Source organism: Cervus canadensis, chromosome 26, assembly GCF_019320065.1.
Source record: "Cervus canadensis isolate Bull #8, Minnesota chromosome 26, ASM1932006v1, whole genome shotgun sequence".
NCBI classification, from domain to species: Eukaryota; Metazoa; Chordata; class Mammalia; order Artiodactyla; family Cervidae; genus Cervus; species Cervus canadensis.
The window spans coordinates 51,136,551-51,152,583 of NC_057411.1; the positions used below are offsets into that span (position 1 = coordinate 51,136,551).

At 54.6% G+C, this 16,033-nt stretch overlaps 1 protein-coding gene across 12 annotated transcripts in view; it reads right to left on the reverse strand.

Annotated features, from left to right (window-relative positions):
• The window catches only part of ADD1 (adducin 1), a 91,364-nt gene that overhangs the window by 2,479 nt on the left and 72,852 nt on the right, over positions 1-16,033 (reverse strand). For 3 of the 12 annotated variants that reach the window (XM_043447830.1, XM_043447832.1, XM_043447831.1), the window contains exons 10-15: positions 13,254-13,598; positions 10,641-10,742; positions 9,897-9,986; positions 9,081-9,173; positions 4,799-4,955; positions 1,494-1,580 (exon numbers count right to left, since the gene is read on the reverse strand). In XM_043447830.1, the coding sequence (XP_043303765.1) occupies positions 1,494-1,580; positions 4,799-4,955; positions 9,081-9,173; positions 9,897-9,986; positions 10,641-10,742; positions 13,254-13,598 (874 nt within the window). Of the gene's footprint in view, positions 1-907; positions 943-1,493; positions 1,581-4,798; positions 4,956-9,080; positions 9,174-9,896; positions 9,987-10,640; positions 10,743-13,253; positions 13,599-16,033 lie in introns of those variants that run through there. The other 9 variants (XM_043447837.1, XM_043447838.1, XM_043447840.1 and 6 more) reach the window with 9 other exon arrangements.

The window sequence follows — 16,033 nt, forward strand, 5'->3', positions numbered from 1 at the left end:
CAGGCAGATTCTTTACCAACTGAGCGACCAGGGAAGCCCCTCAACATGGAAACGTAAGCATAAGCCAAGGGGCACTGGTTTTAAAGAAAGTCTGAGGCCTGGTTTCTACACTGACCCCAGGGGAAGCCAGTTTTGAGGATTTTTTAAACACAGTCTACAAAGTTACAAGCCACTGGGAGGTTAGGCAACACTGGCAATCTAGCCAAACCTCAGGAGGTGACAGGAAGCCAGAGGGGCAGGAGGAGTGGGGGTAGGGGCAGCTCCGGGAGGCTGGCATGCCCCCCTCCGCCAGCCCCTCACCCCGGGCCTTAGGAAAGCGAAATGGCTTGGCTTAGCTGCGCATGAGGCACTGAGGATTCACTCTTCGAAGCATGCCGAGTCTGCCTGTGGCTGCTCGGGGGAACTTTTACCGTTGGACCAAATGTCACATTAAACAAATAGCAATGAATGTCGCTCTCCCACCCCCTCAGATTTAAGCTTAAGCACCCAGCTTAAGCAAAGATCAAAATACATGCGACCCCCATGCAAAATCCCGGCCTGAGTCCAGTCTAGACTCGGGTCTGGTCTGAGAGCAGAGCTCTCCACAGAGCAGCACCAGTCTCCAAGGTGACAGGACAACGTGGCCTCCGGGGCTTCTGAGGCCCCAGTGGTCTGCGCAGCCTCTCCTGGACGGCGGGCCTCCAGGACCGGCTGCCCGCCTTGCAGCTCAGGCGGCCCGGCCCCTCCAGGAGGGTCACTGCCCACAGCGCAAGGACTGGGAATGGAGGCGGGCGGGGGGTGGGGAGGGGCGGGGGGAGGCTCCGTTTTTATTTTGAATCAACAGAAAACAAAACTTAGTAAGCAACAAAGAGGCAAAGCACGGGGAATTCCAATGAACAGCAGGGGGCCAGGCAGCAGGCAGTACTTACTATGGTAACAGGTACTCTTTAGCACATCCACCTCCTGCTTGTCAGGCAGCCACAGGAAGAGAAAAGCACAGGTAGAGAGTCTACGCATCAGTCACAGCCACTGGGTCACAGACAGAGGGCGGGGGCACCACGGACACGACCCAGCACACACGGAGGCCACGGGCCCCAGACACAGGAAGGCGGTCCCGGAGACCACCGGGTCCGGCACTCGCCATGGACTCTGCGTACGGCCAGAGGGTGCAATCCTGGGGCCTGGACGTGACAGAGGACGCTTCCGGGGCGACCCAAGCACAGGAGGGTGGAGGAAATGTGCAAGCAGTGGGCAACACTGACGTCACGGACGCAGGCAGGCTCCTTCCCCGGCCACGCGCACCGCACTAACACAGAGCCGACAGGACACAGGTGCGGGCGCGTGAGCCAGCGACACACTGGCCCCATGCAAACACGCGCTGGCTGTTAGTGTCAGCTCAGCTCCTGCCACACTTGGCCGCTCTTCTTCCACAAAGTCAGGACACTTGCCCCCTCCCAGCGAGGCCGCCCCGGGCGATAGTGCACCCTCCCCCGAGGGGCGGGCCTGCGGCTCACCTTCCTCCAGCTTGACAGGGGAGCTGGGAGGTGTGTGTGGCTCCGGAGGGCTCTTCTCTTGCTCTTCTCTCGGCTCGTCCAGATTCTCTGCAGATGCACAAAACGCGGGGGGAGCGCGTAAAGAGCTGTGAACCCAGGGCCTCCCCGCCACCCTCCTCCGAGGCAGCCGGGCCGGCCTGCCCTGCCGTGGAGCCGCCTCCAGGAGGGCACAGGCCGGAGCCGGGAAGTGAAGCGCCCACAGCCAGTGTCCTCTGCTTTCCCCAGTTGCCGTCTCAAAGAGCATGAAGAAAGCCCACAAGGACTGGGGTGTGGCTCTGCATCTCAGGATGCCACAGCTGCCTCTGTGATGTGCTGAACAGGGACCCCTGGCGGGCCCCCCAGTGAGGAGCCCCTCCCCACGCCCTCAGCATCCCACTGCTGAGAAGGGCCGAGGGTCCCAAGCACCCACGCCCTACCTGCCACTTCAAGGGACACTCCATGAGCACAATCTTGGTTTTAATCTTTTATTTAGAGCATTTAAACCTGGCAGTTGTAGGGACTTCCCTGGTGGTCCAGTGGCTAAGACTTCACACTCTCAATGCAGGGGGCCCAGGTCTGATCCCTGGTCAGGGAATAACTAGATCCCACATGCCCAACGAAGACTGGTGAAAAAGTCAAAGTGTGAAGTCGCTCAGTCGTGTCCAACTTTGTGACCCCATGGACTGTAGCTTGCCAGGTTATTCTGTCCATGGAATTCTCCAGGCAAGAATACTGGAGTGGGTTGCCAGGCCCTTTCTCCAGAGGATGTTCCAACCCAGGGATCAAGCCCAGGTCTCCCATGCTGCAGGCAGACTCTGAGCCACCAGAGAAGCCCCACTAAGACTGACACAGTGAAATAAAATAGATATTAAATAAATAAAATAGATAAATACATAAAATAGACATTAAAAAAGAATAAACTTGGCACCTGTAATGCATATTTTTTTTCCTAAAATAAAAGGCGCTAAGAACCAGAGAAAAAAATGACAGGAACTAGGATCCAGAAAATTCCAAGTCTACCTCTCATTTAGGGAAAAGTGTATACCACTGTTACCCTAGTTCCTAGAGTCTCCTGTCTCATTTACACTTTTTATGTTAATAGCTTAGGGCCAGTAAGTGCCATATTTTGAAAAAATTAACCTCCCTAGGCTTCCTAAGCCTACAGCTCCCTTCCTGAAGCCAGGTGTCTATGCACAGAGGCCGGCACATCTCCTGCCTGGGGGCACAAATTCCTTCCACCAGGAAGAGAGGCCGGAGGCTTTCTTCCCTGTGCCTGAAGTGCTGACCTTGGACACAGCCTGAGTCTCACCTGCAGCGCACACCACCACCTCCCGCCACGCCAAGAGCTGGCAACAGTGCTGGGCAGGGGTTTCCCGGCAGGGCCCCTGGCTGCCACTCCCAGGTGACAGCTCTGTGAGCACACAGCATGCTCACCGCTGATCCCACACACATCCACCCACTCACTCCCTCTACTATCCCTCCTGACCGAGCCTTGACGTGCAGAGGAAACTCTCATGTCTTGTGGTTAAACTCAAAAAAAAAAAAAAAATCCGGGTTTTTCTTAGACACTGGGAGAGGCCAGAGGGCAGACACGCGTCTCTGGGCACAGGAGCTGGGATTAGGCTACAGGCCCGGGAGCTCAGGCCCGCAGGCGTGCTCCCACTAAGGCAGTAATCAGGGCCGTGGATCACACAGGGTTTCCTGCAGGGCTGCCTGCACCGCCCAGGAAGCAGTCACAATCAGCTCTGTGACCCAAAGATCAGGCTGCCCCTGAATCCACGCGTACCGTGTCTTAACTTGAACGTACACAGAACAAAAAGTGACAGGCAGTGAGGATTTACCACACTGAAAAACAATTCAACAGCAGCCTTTTTTCACAACTCAAATTTCAATAGCAGCCACATAATGCATTACGTAGCTGACCTAAAACAAGACTAAAAAGAAAAATTAAACTAGGGGAAATAGAGAAAGTGTTTGAAGCAGAAATGGCTCCCAGGATGGTCCCCCAGCGACCCTGGAGGGTGACCGCGGGACCTCCATCCCAGGAGGGAGAAGTGTGCACGCTAAGGCCGGGAACAGCGGCATGAGCCTCCTGAGGGGACGTCCTGCCCCAGGGTCTGCACGGCAACCAATCCGGGTACTCTGGGAGAGCGGTTCAGACCCCCAAGCCTTTGCGTCAGATGCAGTGGGAGGCCAGCTTCTCTCCTGGCCATCGAAACATCTGAATCCGCTTTTAAAAACCTGAAGCGTGAAACAAACTGCTCCAAGAGGTTCTGGCTCTCAGAGCCGTTTACTTTCCTCTGTTGCAAAATAGTCCCAACATGTTTTACAAAACCACGTCCTCCTAGCCTCCGTGAGCTGCCAACAGGAAGATGGCCCCAGCCTGAGCCCCCTCTCCACAGGGTCTGGAAAGGGGTCACACGAGGCCCTGGGCCTATGACCACGCCCGGCCAGGGAGCCCTCGGGGCTTACAGAGAAAACCCCATGCGGTGACTGCGGCTGAGATGAACGTGGAGAAACTGGGTGCAGGGGTGTGGGTCAGACCCAGGTGGGCCTCTGCCACACACGGCCTTGTTCTAGGGAACAGGCTTCTCTGCTCTGACTGGTGAGAAAAGGCCCAGCACTCAGGGTTACTGTGAGCTAAATGAAACATGGGCACGCAGAGCACTCACAGGCCTACCACAACATAACTGTTCAAAAACGACTGGGGTATGACTGAGACCAGACAGTTCAGAGAAGGCCCTTCCTCGGGGAACTGTCAACAATGAAGTACTACAGACATCAAAGGCAGACTGTATCTTAAAAGCAATACTCAGACTGGTTTGCCCACCAGCTATTCTAGGTTAATTGATGCATTCTTCCTTGGTCGTCCTGAGCCCTCAACACAGACGGCTATCCAGCTAGGAGATGGGAGCACTGACCAGCACAACCCGGAACCTGGACAGGAGAGGGCCTGCCAGGGCTCCCGAGGCCACAGAGGCCCACGCACTCCCTCTCTCCCTCTTCACCCACAATAGGCTTCACAGCAGCGCTGACAAGCAGGGCTCCTTTCAGACCCCGCCTTGTGCTGGTGTGGTGCTCGGACCAGCAGGGGTCCCCCCCACCGCGTCTGACCGCAGGCAGGACCTCTCTCACACGAGGACTCTCCCGACCAGACCAATTAGAACCGTGATGACCCTCCACGTCCTCCGGGACTAGCCCAGCGGAGGTCAGGACGTGCACCTGAAGTCCCCTTGGGACCAGGCGCTCGCAGGCCTCGGTCTCCCCTGGGACCGCGCGAGGCTCACCTTCGGGGCCCTTCTGCTTGCGCTCCACCTCCCTGCGGTACTCCTCCAGCTCGCGGTCCGTGAGCGTGTTGAAGGGGTTGGGGCCGGTGGTGCTCACGATGACGTGCGGCTGGTATTCCTTCTCAATGATGGCCTTGGAGGCCGTCACTAGCTCACCCTGCAGACAGAAAGGGACAAACCGTCTGTAGGGGCCCCCGGGACTCTCCCTCCTCCCAGGCGGGGGGGGGGGGTGCGGGCGGACGACAGGGGACACAGCAGCCTCGAAGGGCGCCTGAGGCTCGGGGGGGCAGCAGACTGCAGCGTGGAGGACAGAGAAGCAGGGCTTTGGTGCTGCAGACGGAACGTACCGGGGGAGCAGCCCCCAGGGGAGGCCTCCGGATCTCAGGTGCAAAGGACCCAACGTGCAGCTGGAGTGTGGAGGGCACCCCAGGGGCGCCAGGTCCTCAGACAGGGATGCAGAAGGGTTCCTCCAGCCCATCACCCTCCTCCCCATTGGACAACGTCCCCCACAGCACTCGGGCAGGCGCGCTCAGAGACGAGCACCTGCTCTAAAGGCACAGACAAGCGCGGCTCCTTTGTGCATCTGCTCAGTAACTAAAGCCTGGAACTTGTTCCCAGACACAAAGAGATGACAACACGACACAGAACACCAGGGCTTGTCTGAGGAATCTGGACAACTCTAAGAACTCACACAAAAGAAGAAAGCAAGCTTAAGCAGAGCGAAGTACACGGTGGTCCCACCTGGGACGAGGAGGCTGAGCAGTCAGGCCCCACGGGCGGCAGCAGGCAGGCCGCCCCAGGGATGCGGGCAGCAGGCAGGCCGCCCCAGGGATGCGGGCAGCGAGCAGGCCGGCCCCAGGGATGCGGGCAGCGAGCAGGCCACCCCCAGGGATGCGGGCAGCGGGCAGGCCGGCCCTGGCGCCAAGCCCACCCACACCTGTGCCCCACAGCCTGCCTGCTTGGCCCCACATGCTCTGGAGCTCATGTCTGAGAAAGGGCAGGCAGAACTCAAACACGTGCCGTGACTTAGCGGTAACTGTGGAGAACAAGTGACGAGAGGAGGCGCTGCGGTTGCTCAGACATCAGGCCGGGCCGGCAGCGCTGTCCTCGGGGCAACACCGCAGGCAGAGGGCATGCACGCGCCAGGCACCAGGGACAGAGTCAGGCCAGCCCGCAGCATTCAGCTCACCAGCCAACCACTGCCCTGGGAACCTGGGCCGAGGGGTCACTGTCCAGTGACGTGGACCCAGAAGGGGAGAAGGAAAAGGCTGGAGCTCGCAGCCTGTGCCCAAAGAGCCTGCAGATCAGAGATCAGCTGCCTAGATGGGGGTGGGGGGCTCCTCCTGAGCAGGCCTGACCCCAGGCATCCTGGCTTTTCACCCAGAAGGCGCCTCACTTCCCAGACAGTGATGGGGTCATTATCTGCCCTGAGTCAGCTCTGTGCCCCAAGACAAGCCCCTTCTCGTCTACTCTCCCTGAGAGGGGCTGACAGAGGCTGAGACGGGCTGAGCTCTGACGTCCTCGAAACTGCAGCAACTAGGGAGTGGCATCTGCATCCTGGTGTCACTGCCAATAAGAGGAGGGAGAGTCAAGCTCTCAGAGGAACATTCACATTCATTTAACCTAATGTTCACAAGGAGTAAAGGAATAAAATATCAAGAAACAACCTCAGTTACGCCCTGTGGTCAAGCAAGGCCCTTCCTCCGGGACACCTGGTCATCCAGGTACAGCACGGCTGGGTCCTGCTCCACAGGCAGGAAGCTCCATCTTCCAAACTCCTCAGCTGAGGGCTGAGCTGCCTTCCAGAAGCTCTGAACAGACCCGGGGACAGAGGACCCTGTTACTCCAGAGGGAGGGGACGCAGAGGGCCCCAGGCCTGCTGCTGAGCAACAGGACTGAGGAACTGGGATGTGGAAGGGCTGCTCCCTGCAGCAGCCCCCGGAGGTTCTCACCCTTCCATCCTGGGAGCCACCACCACAGGCTCAAGCCAAACAGACGCCCAGCAACAACTTCTGCACCTGACTGACAGGGTCTGGGTGGGGTGACAGTTCCATCCCCAAAACTGTGCAAACCTGGCCCAGTGCCCTGACCTGTGCATAGGTTTTCACCAGTAAAACCTATTCAGATCTGAGTTTACACTCCAGGTGCTGGGCCAAGCACAGACTCGATGATCGACACCAAGTTCCCGAGTGAGTCCAGCAGGTGGGCTGCAGGCTCACATCTCCAGGACACAGCGGGGCTACACGTGCTCGTGGGGATAGGGAACCTCGCGCTACACAAGCCAGATGGTTTCCAGCAGACTTACAGCCCCTGGTCTCTAATATCAATGCGCTCATAACAAAGTCCAGAAGGGAGGGCCGGCCCACCCAGCACTGGAGTCAAGTATGCCTGCGGTCGGGCTCAGCGGTCCTCCGGGAACCAGAGCATCAGGTGTGGCTGGGACCTGCTGCCCTGCTCACCAGGGTGTCAAAGACACTGTCGCCGTGAAAATGAAACACGTTGAGTGGGAAGAAGACCAGGGTGCAAACGTGAGCACCAGCAAGAGGACGGCGGAGGACAAGCAGAACAGACACCTGCACACAGGGACACCAGCACCTGCCTGCCGGGAGCAGTGTCCTCGGCCACCCGCCCCTCAGGCCACACTCACAGTGTGTCTTCCACTGGGGCGGGGACTCCGGAGCAGCCAGGAACCTCCTCCCACAGACTTGCAGCTTCCCAGCCAGGCATCCAACACTTCACGAAGCAACCACAGGCGACTGTGACGCACGCCCACATCTGAGCACCGCTGGGCGGAGCAAGAGCCAGGCTGCACCTGGACGAGCAGCTGGCCACGGGCGTCCTCGACACGGCTCACAGAAGCACCCTCCAGACAGCCCTCCCGAGGCACACACAGGAGCCACCAAGCGCAAAGTAACGCCCGAGAGACAGCAAAGCAATGACTGCCAGCTGGCTGAGCCCACAAAGCCAGAGGGAGATGTGGGCTTTCATGGTAAGTGTCCTGGGCTCATGGACTCAACACACTTTGAAGTATCTGAGAGAAAAAATTATGAACTAGTAAAATCACAACAGCTTATGGCCTAGATAAGCAACATGAAAAACAAGCTGACAGGGATAAAAAGACACTGCTCATCCTCGCTGTGAGAAGTTCCTCCGAGAATGGTAACTGGACCTTCGTTCCAAGGACAAGGAAAAATGGGACCTGTGGGATTAATGTATAAACATGCAAAAGAATTTCATCAGCACACAAATTAGTACAAATCTGATTTCTCTGGCAACTGGAACACTGATAAATACTTGCATCTCACTGGAGATGTATTAATTGAAAGCGGCCCTGAAAATCCCCTTTGACCACAGGGTACACACAGCTCGGCGGCGTCTGTCCTTGAATGTGCGCAGGAAGCGTCCTTCCCCCGGGGCGGGTCCTACAAGACACGCTCCCCACAGACTGCACGCACCACGTACACAGAGCAGTTACAATTTGGGATTTCAAACTTTGCTAAGTCCTTTTCCCCCTTGCAACATTCAAAACAATTATCTAGCGTTTTTGTTTTTGTTTTTTAGGTAAAAATACTGGTGGCTCAGATGGTAAAGAGCCTGCCTGCAATGTGGGAGACTCAGGTTCAAATCCTGGGTCGGAAGATCCCCTAGAGAAGGAAATGGCAACCCACGCCAGTATTCTTGCTGGAGAGTCCCATGGACGGAGGAGCCCGGTGGGTTATGGCCCATGGGGTCGCAGAGTCAGACACGACTGAGCGGCTAACACTTTCATTTTCACATTTCATCAACAAGGGCTGGCAAAGACTGTCTTATTTCCCATTCCTCTGAAATGACATTTTTCAATCATACAGCCCTCAACTGCCACGTTCATCACATTCGGATCACAGCTGAGCATGCCGAGAGAGGAGGTCTCACGGGAGAGCCGCCACACTGCTCGTGGCCGGCCCGAGCCTCCTGCAGCTGGCAGGCTCCCTGTAACAGGCAAAGCCCTAAAACATGCACCAACCAGGGTCACACATGCAGATCTCGAGAAACATCACTAAGATCAACCACTTCTCAGCACAACATAAAAATGCTGAAAAGTATAAAAACAACCTCATTTAAAATGCTTAATTAAAGAACAGAATGGGCAGAACAGAACCTTCTGTACAATCTCACAAATAGCTCAGAGATCCGTTTAAAGCTCCTCGGTACCTAAGACAACACCAAGCGCAGAGACAGGAGGAGGCAGGGCGGGCAGCAAGCAAGGGGTGCCGGCAGGTGGCGGAGGGGGGGCGGTGAGTACCTTTCTAAAAGAGAGAGACTTAGCGGGACTAAAGGTCTGCTCTGTACGCTCGAGCCCTTCGATTCTTTCCGTACAGTCAGAGAGGGGTGCGTCCTGCAACAGTAAACTGAGTGGTCAGAGTCCGCCAGGCCCAGCCGAGCACATCACCCAGAGCGCAGCCTGGAGCAGCAGAGCGCATGCAGCGAGACGGCCGTCAGCGGCCTGGGCAGGGGGATGGCGCTGCGACGTGCAAACACGGGCCACAGAGCCGACCGCGCTGGCCCACACCACAGACAGCAACCAGTCACCTACCCTGGCGACTTGAGTCTAAAGCATAGGGTGGCATCGTAACTGTCAGAGATAACTACTTACACAGTTATCTTCAGGGTGCCACAACGGGCAGTCCTTCTACAGAAACGCGTGTAAATGTACATCACATTTACAGGGACCCGCTGCACTTTTCCCAAGCACCACGCTGTCGTGGACAGCAACACATACAAGAACCGCCGTCCACCACCCCCACCCTCCTCCCGCGTGCCCCACAGCTCCCGCTGGGACCAGGTAAACCTGGGCCCAAGCCAGCAGCCTGCATTGCCCTCACTCAGGCGTGCATGACGCGGAGCAGGCTTGGGGGACACGGCCCTGGGCATGCTGATGCTCGGTCTACAACTCAAGGAAAAGGGGCCGATTACTCCTTACCACGAAGACTCTAAACAAAGGGAACTGGGTGCCTAGGACACTTACCTCATAGTCATCCTCTCCCAACTTAAGAGTAACTTGGAGCAGGCGGTCACAGAGCCCCCACCCACTAACAGCAGAACCGTTCTGAGCACTCACCTGGACAAGGCTCCTGTCCATCACCACACCAGACAACACCTGGGACTGGGGGCCAGCCGTCTTAATGTCCTGCAAGTTCTGCTCTCGAATCTGAGGACGGCAAGAAGAGAAGAGACACATCAACAGTACAGAGACAGCTCGCTGTGCCTGAAGCTGCCGTGTGTGCTCAGGCCCTCAGCCACGCACAAGCTGCTCCTCTGGGCTGCCCTGCTCCCTGCTGGGCCCTGCATGACTACCCTGCCTGCCTAACGCTGCTGGTCCAGCCTGATTAGTAACTCAAGACTCAGAGGGTTGGATGGACCCTCCAGACTTGCTGCTTCCTCTGGACAAGTTCGGCAGGCATGGGTCTCACTGCCCTTGCCAACTTGAGGGGAGACAGCCCGTGTGCCCATCTTCTAGGGACACTGTGAACACTGGTGGGTCTCACGTTCCAACACACCAGACATTCACAACTCTTCAAATGGACCTTGCAAGGCAGGGGCAAAGGCTGCTCTCGCCAGGGACAGGCTGACTTCAACTCTGCTCTGCTGAGGGACAAGCGTCATTCAAGCATGGGGCCCAGAAGCGCCCGCGGCTCGCCGCCGTGCACAGCGCAGCGGGTGAAGGGAGGACCCGGCAGCCACGGGACGGCCGCAGCCGCCCGTGCCCGCTGCTCTCCCCACAGCCACCAGGGGCCTGCCCCACCCGGGCCACCGCCTCTCACACACCCGTTTCCAGCGATTGCTGGCGGCTGTCAGTACGCACCTTGTTCCTCATCTCCTGGACCTCTTTTGGGTTAGTGTTCAATGGAACAAACAGGTTAGGGACAGCAGAGGTGGAAGTTCTGTGTCCATCCTCTTTAGTCCACTAAAATATCAAGAACAGTTGAGAAGTCAGAATCGTGACAACAGTAAGTGACACCACAGCATTCAACTTGTCCAACTCATCTCACATCTGGTCATGCACTGACCCTCACAGAGAATGAACCAATGACCATACCACAGCGTCACTGAAGTGGCTGGAAACCAGTCATGCAGGGAGCCAGAGTTGTGACCGACTGGCAAGGCCCGTCAAAAAGCCCAGCTGAAACCCAGGGCACAACAGAGGCCGCTGACAGAGCTACGCCCCAGGATGGCCTCGGACTAGTCACGGAGGACCCTTCAGAGCACATTGGTTCACCGCTCTGAGAGACCCCAGCACCAAAGCCGGCGGGAAGCATGAGATGACAGCGTCATGAGAAGCGGCACAATGTGGCTGGCCCGGTGAGGGAAGACTGTGCGGTGAGGCAAGAGTGGGCATCACCAAAGCTGGCATTAAAATAAACTCCGCATCAGAATGCACTGTTTGCGTAGCTATTTCAACCCAAGAAAATTACTGTATGAAGACTTATACAGTAGCTGCCTGGTGGAAGAGTTTGGTGATGTCAAGTACTTTATATAGTTAATACCTCTGAGTGTTACAACAATGTCCCACACAAACGTAAAGCACTCACAAGCCCTCGCTGGAAGGCTGTTTTAGATGCCAGTGCATATTACCAGCACGCTGCACCTTTCATGCGTCCTTTTTTTTGGACCTCCAATCAAACATGAGATTTTTAATCAAATTCTAACCCTCAGGCATGAGTTGGCACTGAACACTAAAACAAGCCCGTGGCAGAGAGCAGATGTTATGCCTTTCAGAGTGTTTTCAAGAGGCAATAAAATAGCCATAAACCAAGAGTTTCTGAAGAAAGCAGCGAAACTGTCCAATGCTGTGCCGCTGTGCAGGCAGCGTGAGATGGGCATGGGCTGCGAGGCACTCACTGCCGTTATCTCCTCAGACAAAAACAACTCCAGCTTCTTACCAAACACAACGCTTAGTCAAACATTAAAGCAATCACCTCAGAAGCTTGAACACGTTAAAAAACTTAAGAACAATTATTATAAATTAATATACCAACCTGGGAACACTGCAAGGAACTCGTGTTACTCCAGAACAGTAAGAAACAAGTTTAAAAGCTGAACAAAGTCTCCCCCTTTCAGCTGACACAGTGACTGAAATACCTAAGGCAAGTTAATATTTTTTCAAGCAAAGAGTAAATAAGGCTCAAAGCTGCTGTGACACATACACTTAGGAAAAATTCCTCACAGCAGTTCAGCACTCTGTATGTATATGGTCAGCAGAAAGTAATTTTTAGGCCCCCTCCCTTTAACAAGTAAACTAAATTAGAAACTAAACAAACGAAACGGAAAAAGAAAGAAAGGGTCAGAGAGAGAGAAGGAAGGTGAGGAGGCAGGAAGAGGAGACTGGCCCCAGCTTGGAGCCCGGCCATGTGCACGCAGAGTCTCTGCCACCTGACACGCTCCTCAGGGGCACAGAGGCTGCCTCACCAGCTGTGCCTCAGGAGACACCAGACCCACCTGGGGAGACAGAACGTACTTCTTGTCAATAAACCTATGAAGCAGGAGCACTTTCACAAGGGAAGCAGGACGGCCCGCTGGGCTCGCATGAGGCCCCGTCTCAGGACATCTAGGCTGATTTCACCTCTGCTCCTGCGGAACTAACCATGCAGAGACGCGTGCGTCCCGGCCTGTCCTCGCATGAGGCCCCGCCTAGGCCTCGCCTACTGGGATGCAGGGCCTGGTGGACCGTCCAGGGCCAGGGCTGCCCAGGGACGTCTGAGCACCAGGACCGCGGGCAGCCTTCAAGGCAGCGTTCCTCCTGACACGAGGCTCGCCTCCCAGTGACTGGTGCTGGCACTTGCAGGTGGCCTGCTGCACTTGGGTCATGCCGCACCCAGCAGGAGCCAGAGACTCCACTATGGCTGTCTACTCACATGCAACAGTCCATGCAGAAGGGGGCTGGCTGAGAGCGTTCGGAGGCTCTGGGACGACAGCAAGTGGGGAAGGAGGCTAACGAGAGGGTCAGCTGAGAAGACGCCCGTGAGCCGTGAGGGAAAACTGCTTAAGAAAACACTAGGACTTTAAAGAACATGCCTAAGTTAGCAACTAAATCAAACAGCTGAGTTTATGACATTAAAACAGCAGGCTAAGCTCCAACTACATCTGTGTCATGAAGCATTAAAGATTCTTCAAATACGGTTTGAACTGAATGACACCTGCCACTCTGAGGTTGAGCCACGCATGTGACGCGGTATCTCTGCTGTGCAGTTAGGTAACGCTGGAATTACTGCAGAGGCACAATATATCTTAAGCAGTTTCAAGCAGACAGTATTACTTGAATTACAGCTGAAGCAGAAGTGGGTTTGAATTCAGGCTGAAGGTTAATGAGGAAGGTCTACCTACAGTCTGGGTCAGAGGGCGAGTCCCAGAGCCTCCGGAGCCCCAGCGCGCCGACCTGCTCTACATCATCTACCCATGAACAGAAGGAGGCACAGACCAAGCAGTTGGTAATACAGCTTGGCACGCAGACACCGGACGAGAGAGACTGCAGCAAGGGTTTCACGCGATCGTGTGCAACGCTCGTCCACACCTTAGTCTTCGCCTTGGGGCTGCCGCCGCTCTGCCCCTCCTCAGACGCGTCGTCGCCCCGGCCCGAGTTCAGCCACCTTGCCTTCTCTCGCTGCTGCTTCTGAAAGCTGTGTCTGAGAGGGGAGCACGTGCCCGAATCACCGTCACTAGCAAAGGAGTAACCTGTGACACTGGCAGGAACCTCCACATCGCTGTATTTTTTAGATTTCTCTCTCAGAGCAGGGTATCGGTAAGGGTAGCCAGTTCTATAACCCTAGGGGCCGAAAAAATAGAGACAGTCAATATTCCAGATCTCAAAACACAATTTCACTTTAGAAAACTGGAACTATCTATAAAAGTAGAGAATATGCACACCCTATGTACGTGGCTGCCCAGGAGAAGTGCCAGTATGTTCACAGGTACGAAAACACCAACAGCAGCGCGATTCCCAAAGCCCCAAAGTGAAAAACCCAGAAGTCCATCAACAGCAGAATGGATGGACTGTGGTCCATTCACACAGCAGGCTGGGACACAGTAGGGAGAACATGCTATTACCAGGGGAAACATCTGCATGAATGTTCACAAACACGACAGGGAGTGAAAGAAACGCTATGTGAAAGAACGTACTGTACAACTCCATTTATAAAAAGAGGAAAACCAGTCTGCGCTGTTAGGAGGGACAGGGGTCACCCCTGGGACACAGTAAGACTCAAAGTGGGGACAGGAGGTTCTGGGTGCTGGCATTTGACATGGGTGCTGGCTATACAGTATGCTCAGTTCTTAAGAATTAATATAGGTACCCTCTTCTGTTTTTATATATATACATATCAAGAAAAAGTTAAAATTTAAAAGGCAACCTGGGTTTACCTGCTGCTGGCTACAGAACAGGTTATATTAACATACTTAACACTTTTTTTTTAACCTTTTCAGTCACAGTTTAAATATTGTGATAATCTTTCAGGAAGACCAAACACCTCAGACAGCTGGTACCTGGCAAAATCACTTCACCTCTAAATGCAGCAGCACTTGAGTGAGCCTTCAACCCTGGTCTCCTGCGCTTCACAGCCCACAGCCCGCTAATTCCTGCCTCTGTAACAGCACTGAGTCCGTGTGCCCCCCACATGCTGACCCCACAGACAGCGTCTCCAGGCCAGGATGATGCCTCACTCACCCGTCCCCAGAACTGAGTGTCCGGGAGCCTGACCGACATGACAGGGGCCCTCAGGGCCCCACCTCCATAAAACCCTTCCCCTACACCACCAGCGGGCCCAGGGCCTGCTTGAAGCCAGAAGCACCCGGCCAAGGTGACAGGACGTGCGGCAGGAGGGCGCACGCCCACCCTGAGAGGGCCTCCCGGCCCACTGGGACGCTGGAGGAGCCAGCTGCCCTGACACCTGAGCGGCAAGCACACGAAGTCTGCCCACCGTGTGCGGAGTCTGGAAGTGGGTCCTCCACCCTGAGAGCCTTCTGCTGAGAACCCAGCCCAGGCCAGCACCCTGACTGCAGCCTTGGGAGGCCTGACGCCAAGGACCTGACTCAGCCTGGACTGTGCCTGGACTCCCGACCCAGTGTCATGCCTAGACCAGGTGATTCACGGCACCTTCACTGTGAATGACGAGGGGATTCACATTTGAAAGGATCACACAGGGATGGTAGCAAGGATGAGTCAGTGGATACATTCTACCTGCCAAGCTACTTTAGAAATGTTGCTCTGAATGTAGGCATTCTCCTTCCTCTCTGGATGATCCCCCTCGTTGGAGGCCGCCTTTATTACCAACCATTCCCTTAAAACATTCAAAAAACGGTGGTAATGACCCCTGAGTGGAGTTGGCTGTTGTTTACTTTTGTTTTGTAACTACACTCAGTACGATAGGTAAATGTCTTCCCTTTTTTAACAGGCTTTTTTCCCATTTACAAACATGCTTTGTTGAAGAATAATAAAAAGTAACAACTCAAAGGAAAAAAAAAAGTAACAACTCAGCTATAAAAGACTGTCTTCTGAAAAATACAGTTCTTAATTCATTCAGATTTCCTCTTGCTGAAAGTCAGGGCTCTTGAGTAATCTTCATGAAGTTCAACTAAACCATCCAGGATGTCAAAAAATTTTTATTCTGAGGGGGTATGGGTTTTTTCTTTATTCTTCCCCTTTAAATGCCAGACCAAAATCAGAGCAAAACTCAGACCTCAGACCTACTATATGTTAAAAATTGGCTTTATTCCTTCTTTTGAGAAGCTGGAATTATATCTTGATTTTTTGGGTAACAAGTTAGCATTTCTTCTGTGTATGCCAGAAATGTTTATGACTATCATATGAAATGTTTCTTACAGTGTGAGAATCTTCAACTATTCTCTACTGACTGAATTATTAGCAAACATATACTGTTGATCAGAATGCTAAGTTAAAACACAGACTGCTCCTGCCGCTGCTGAGTCGCATCAGTTGTGTCCGACTCTGTGCGACCCCATAGCCAGCAGCCCACCAGGCTCTTCCATCCCTGGGATTCTCCAGGCAAGAACACTGGAGTGGGTTGCCATTTTCTTCTCCAAAACACAGACTACAATCAGTGGTTGCTGTTCAAGTTTATTTCTGATAAACCACAGAGCCTTCTAATATTAAGAATAACCTGTGCACAGTAAGGGCACTGAATAAATACCCTTGCTATAATCTCGCTTATTTTCTTTCATCTTTTATCTCCACCCCCCCTCAAA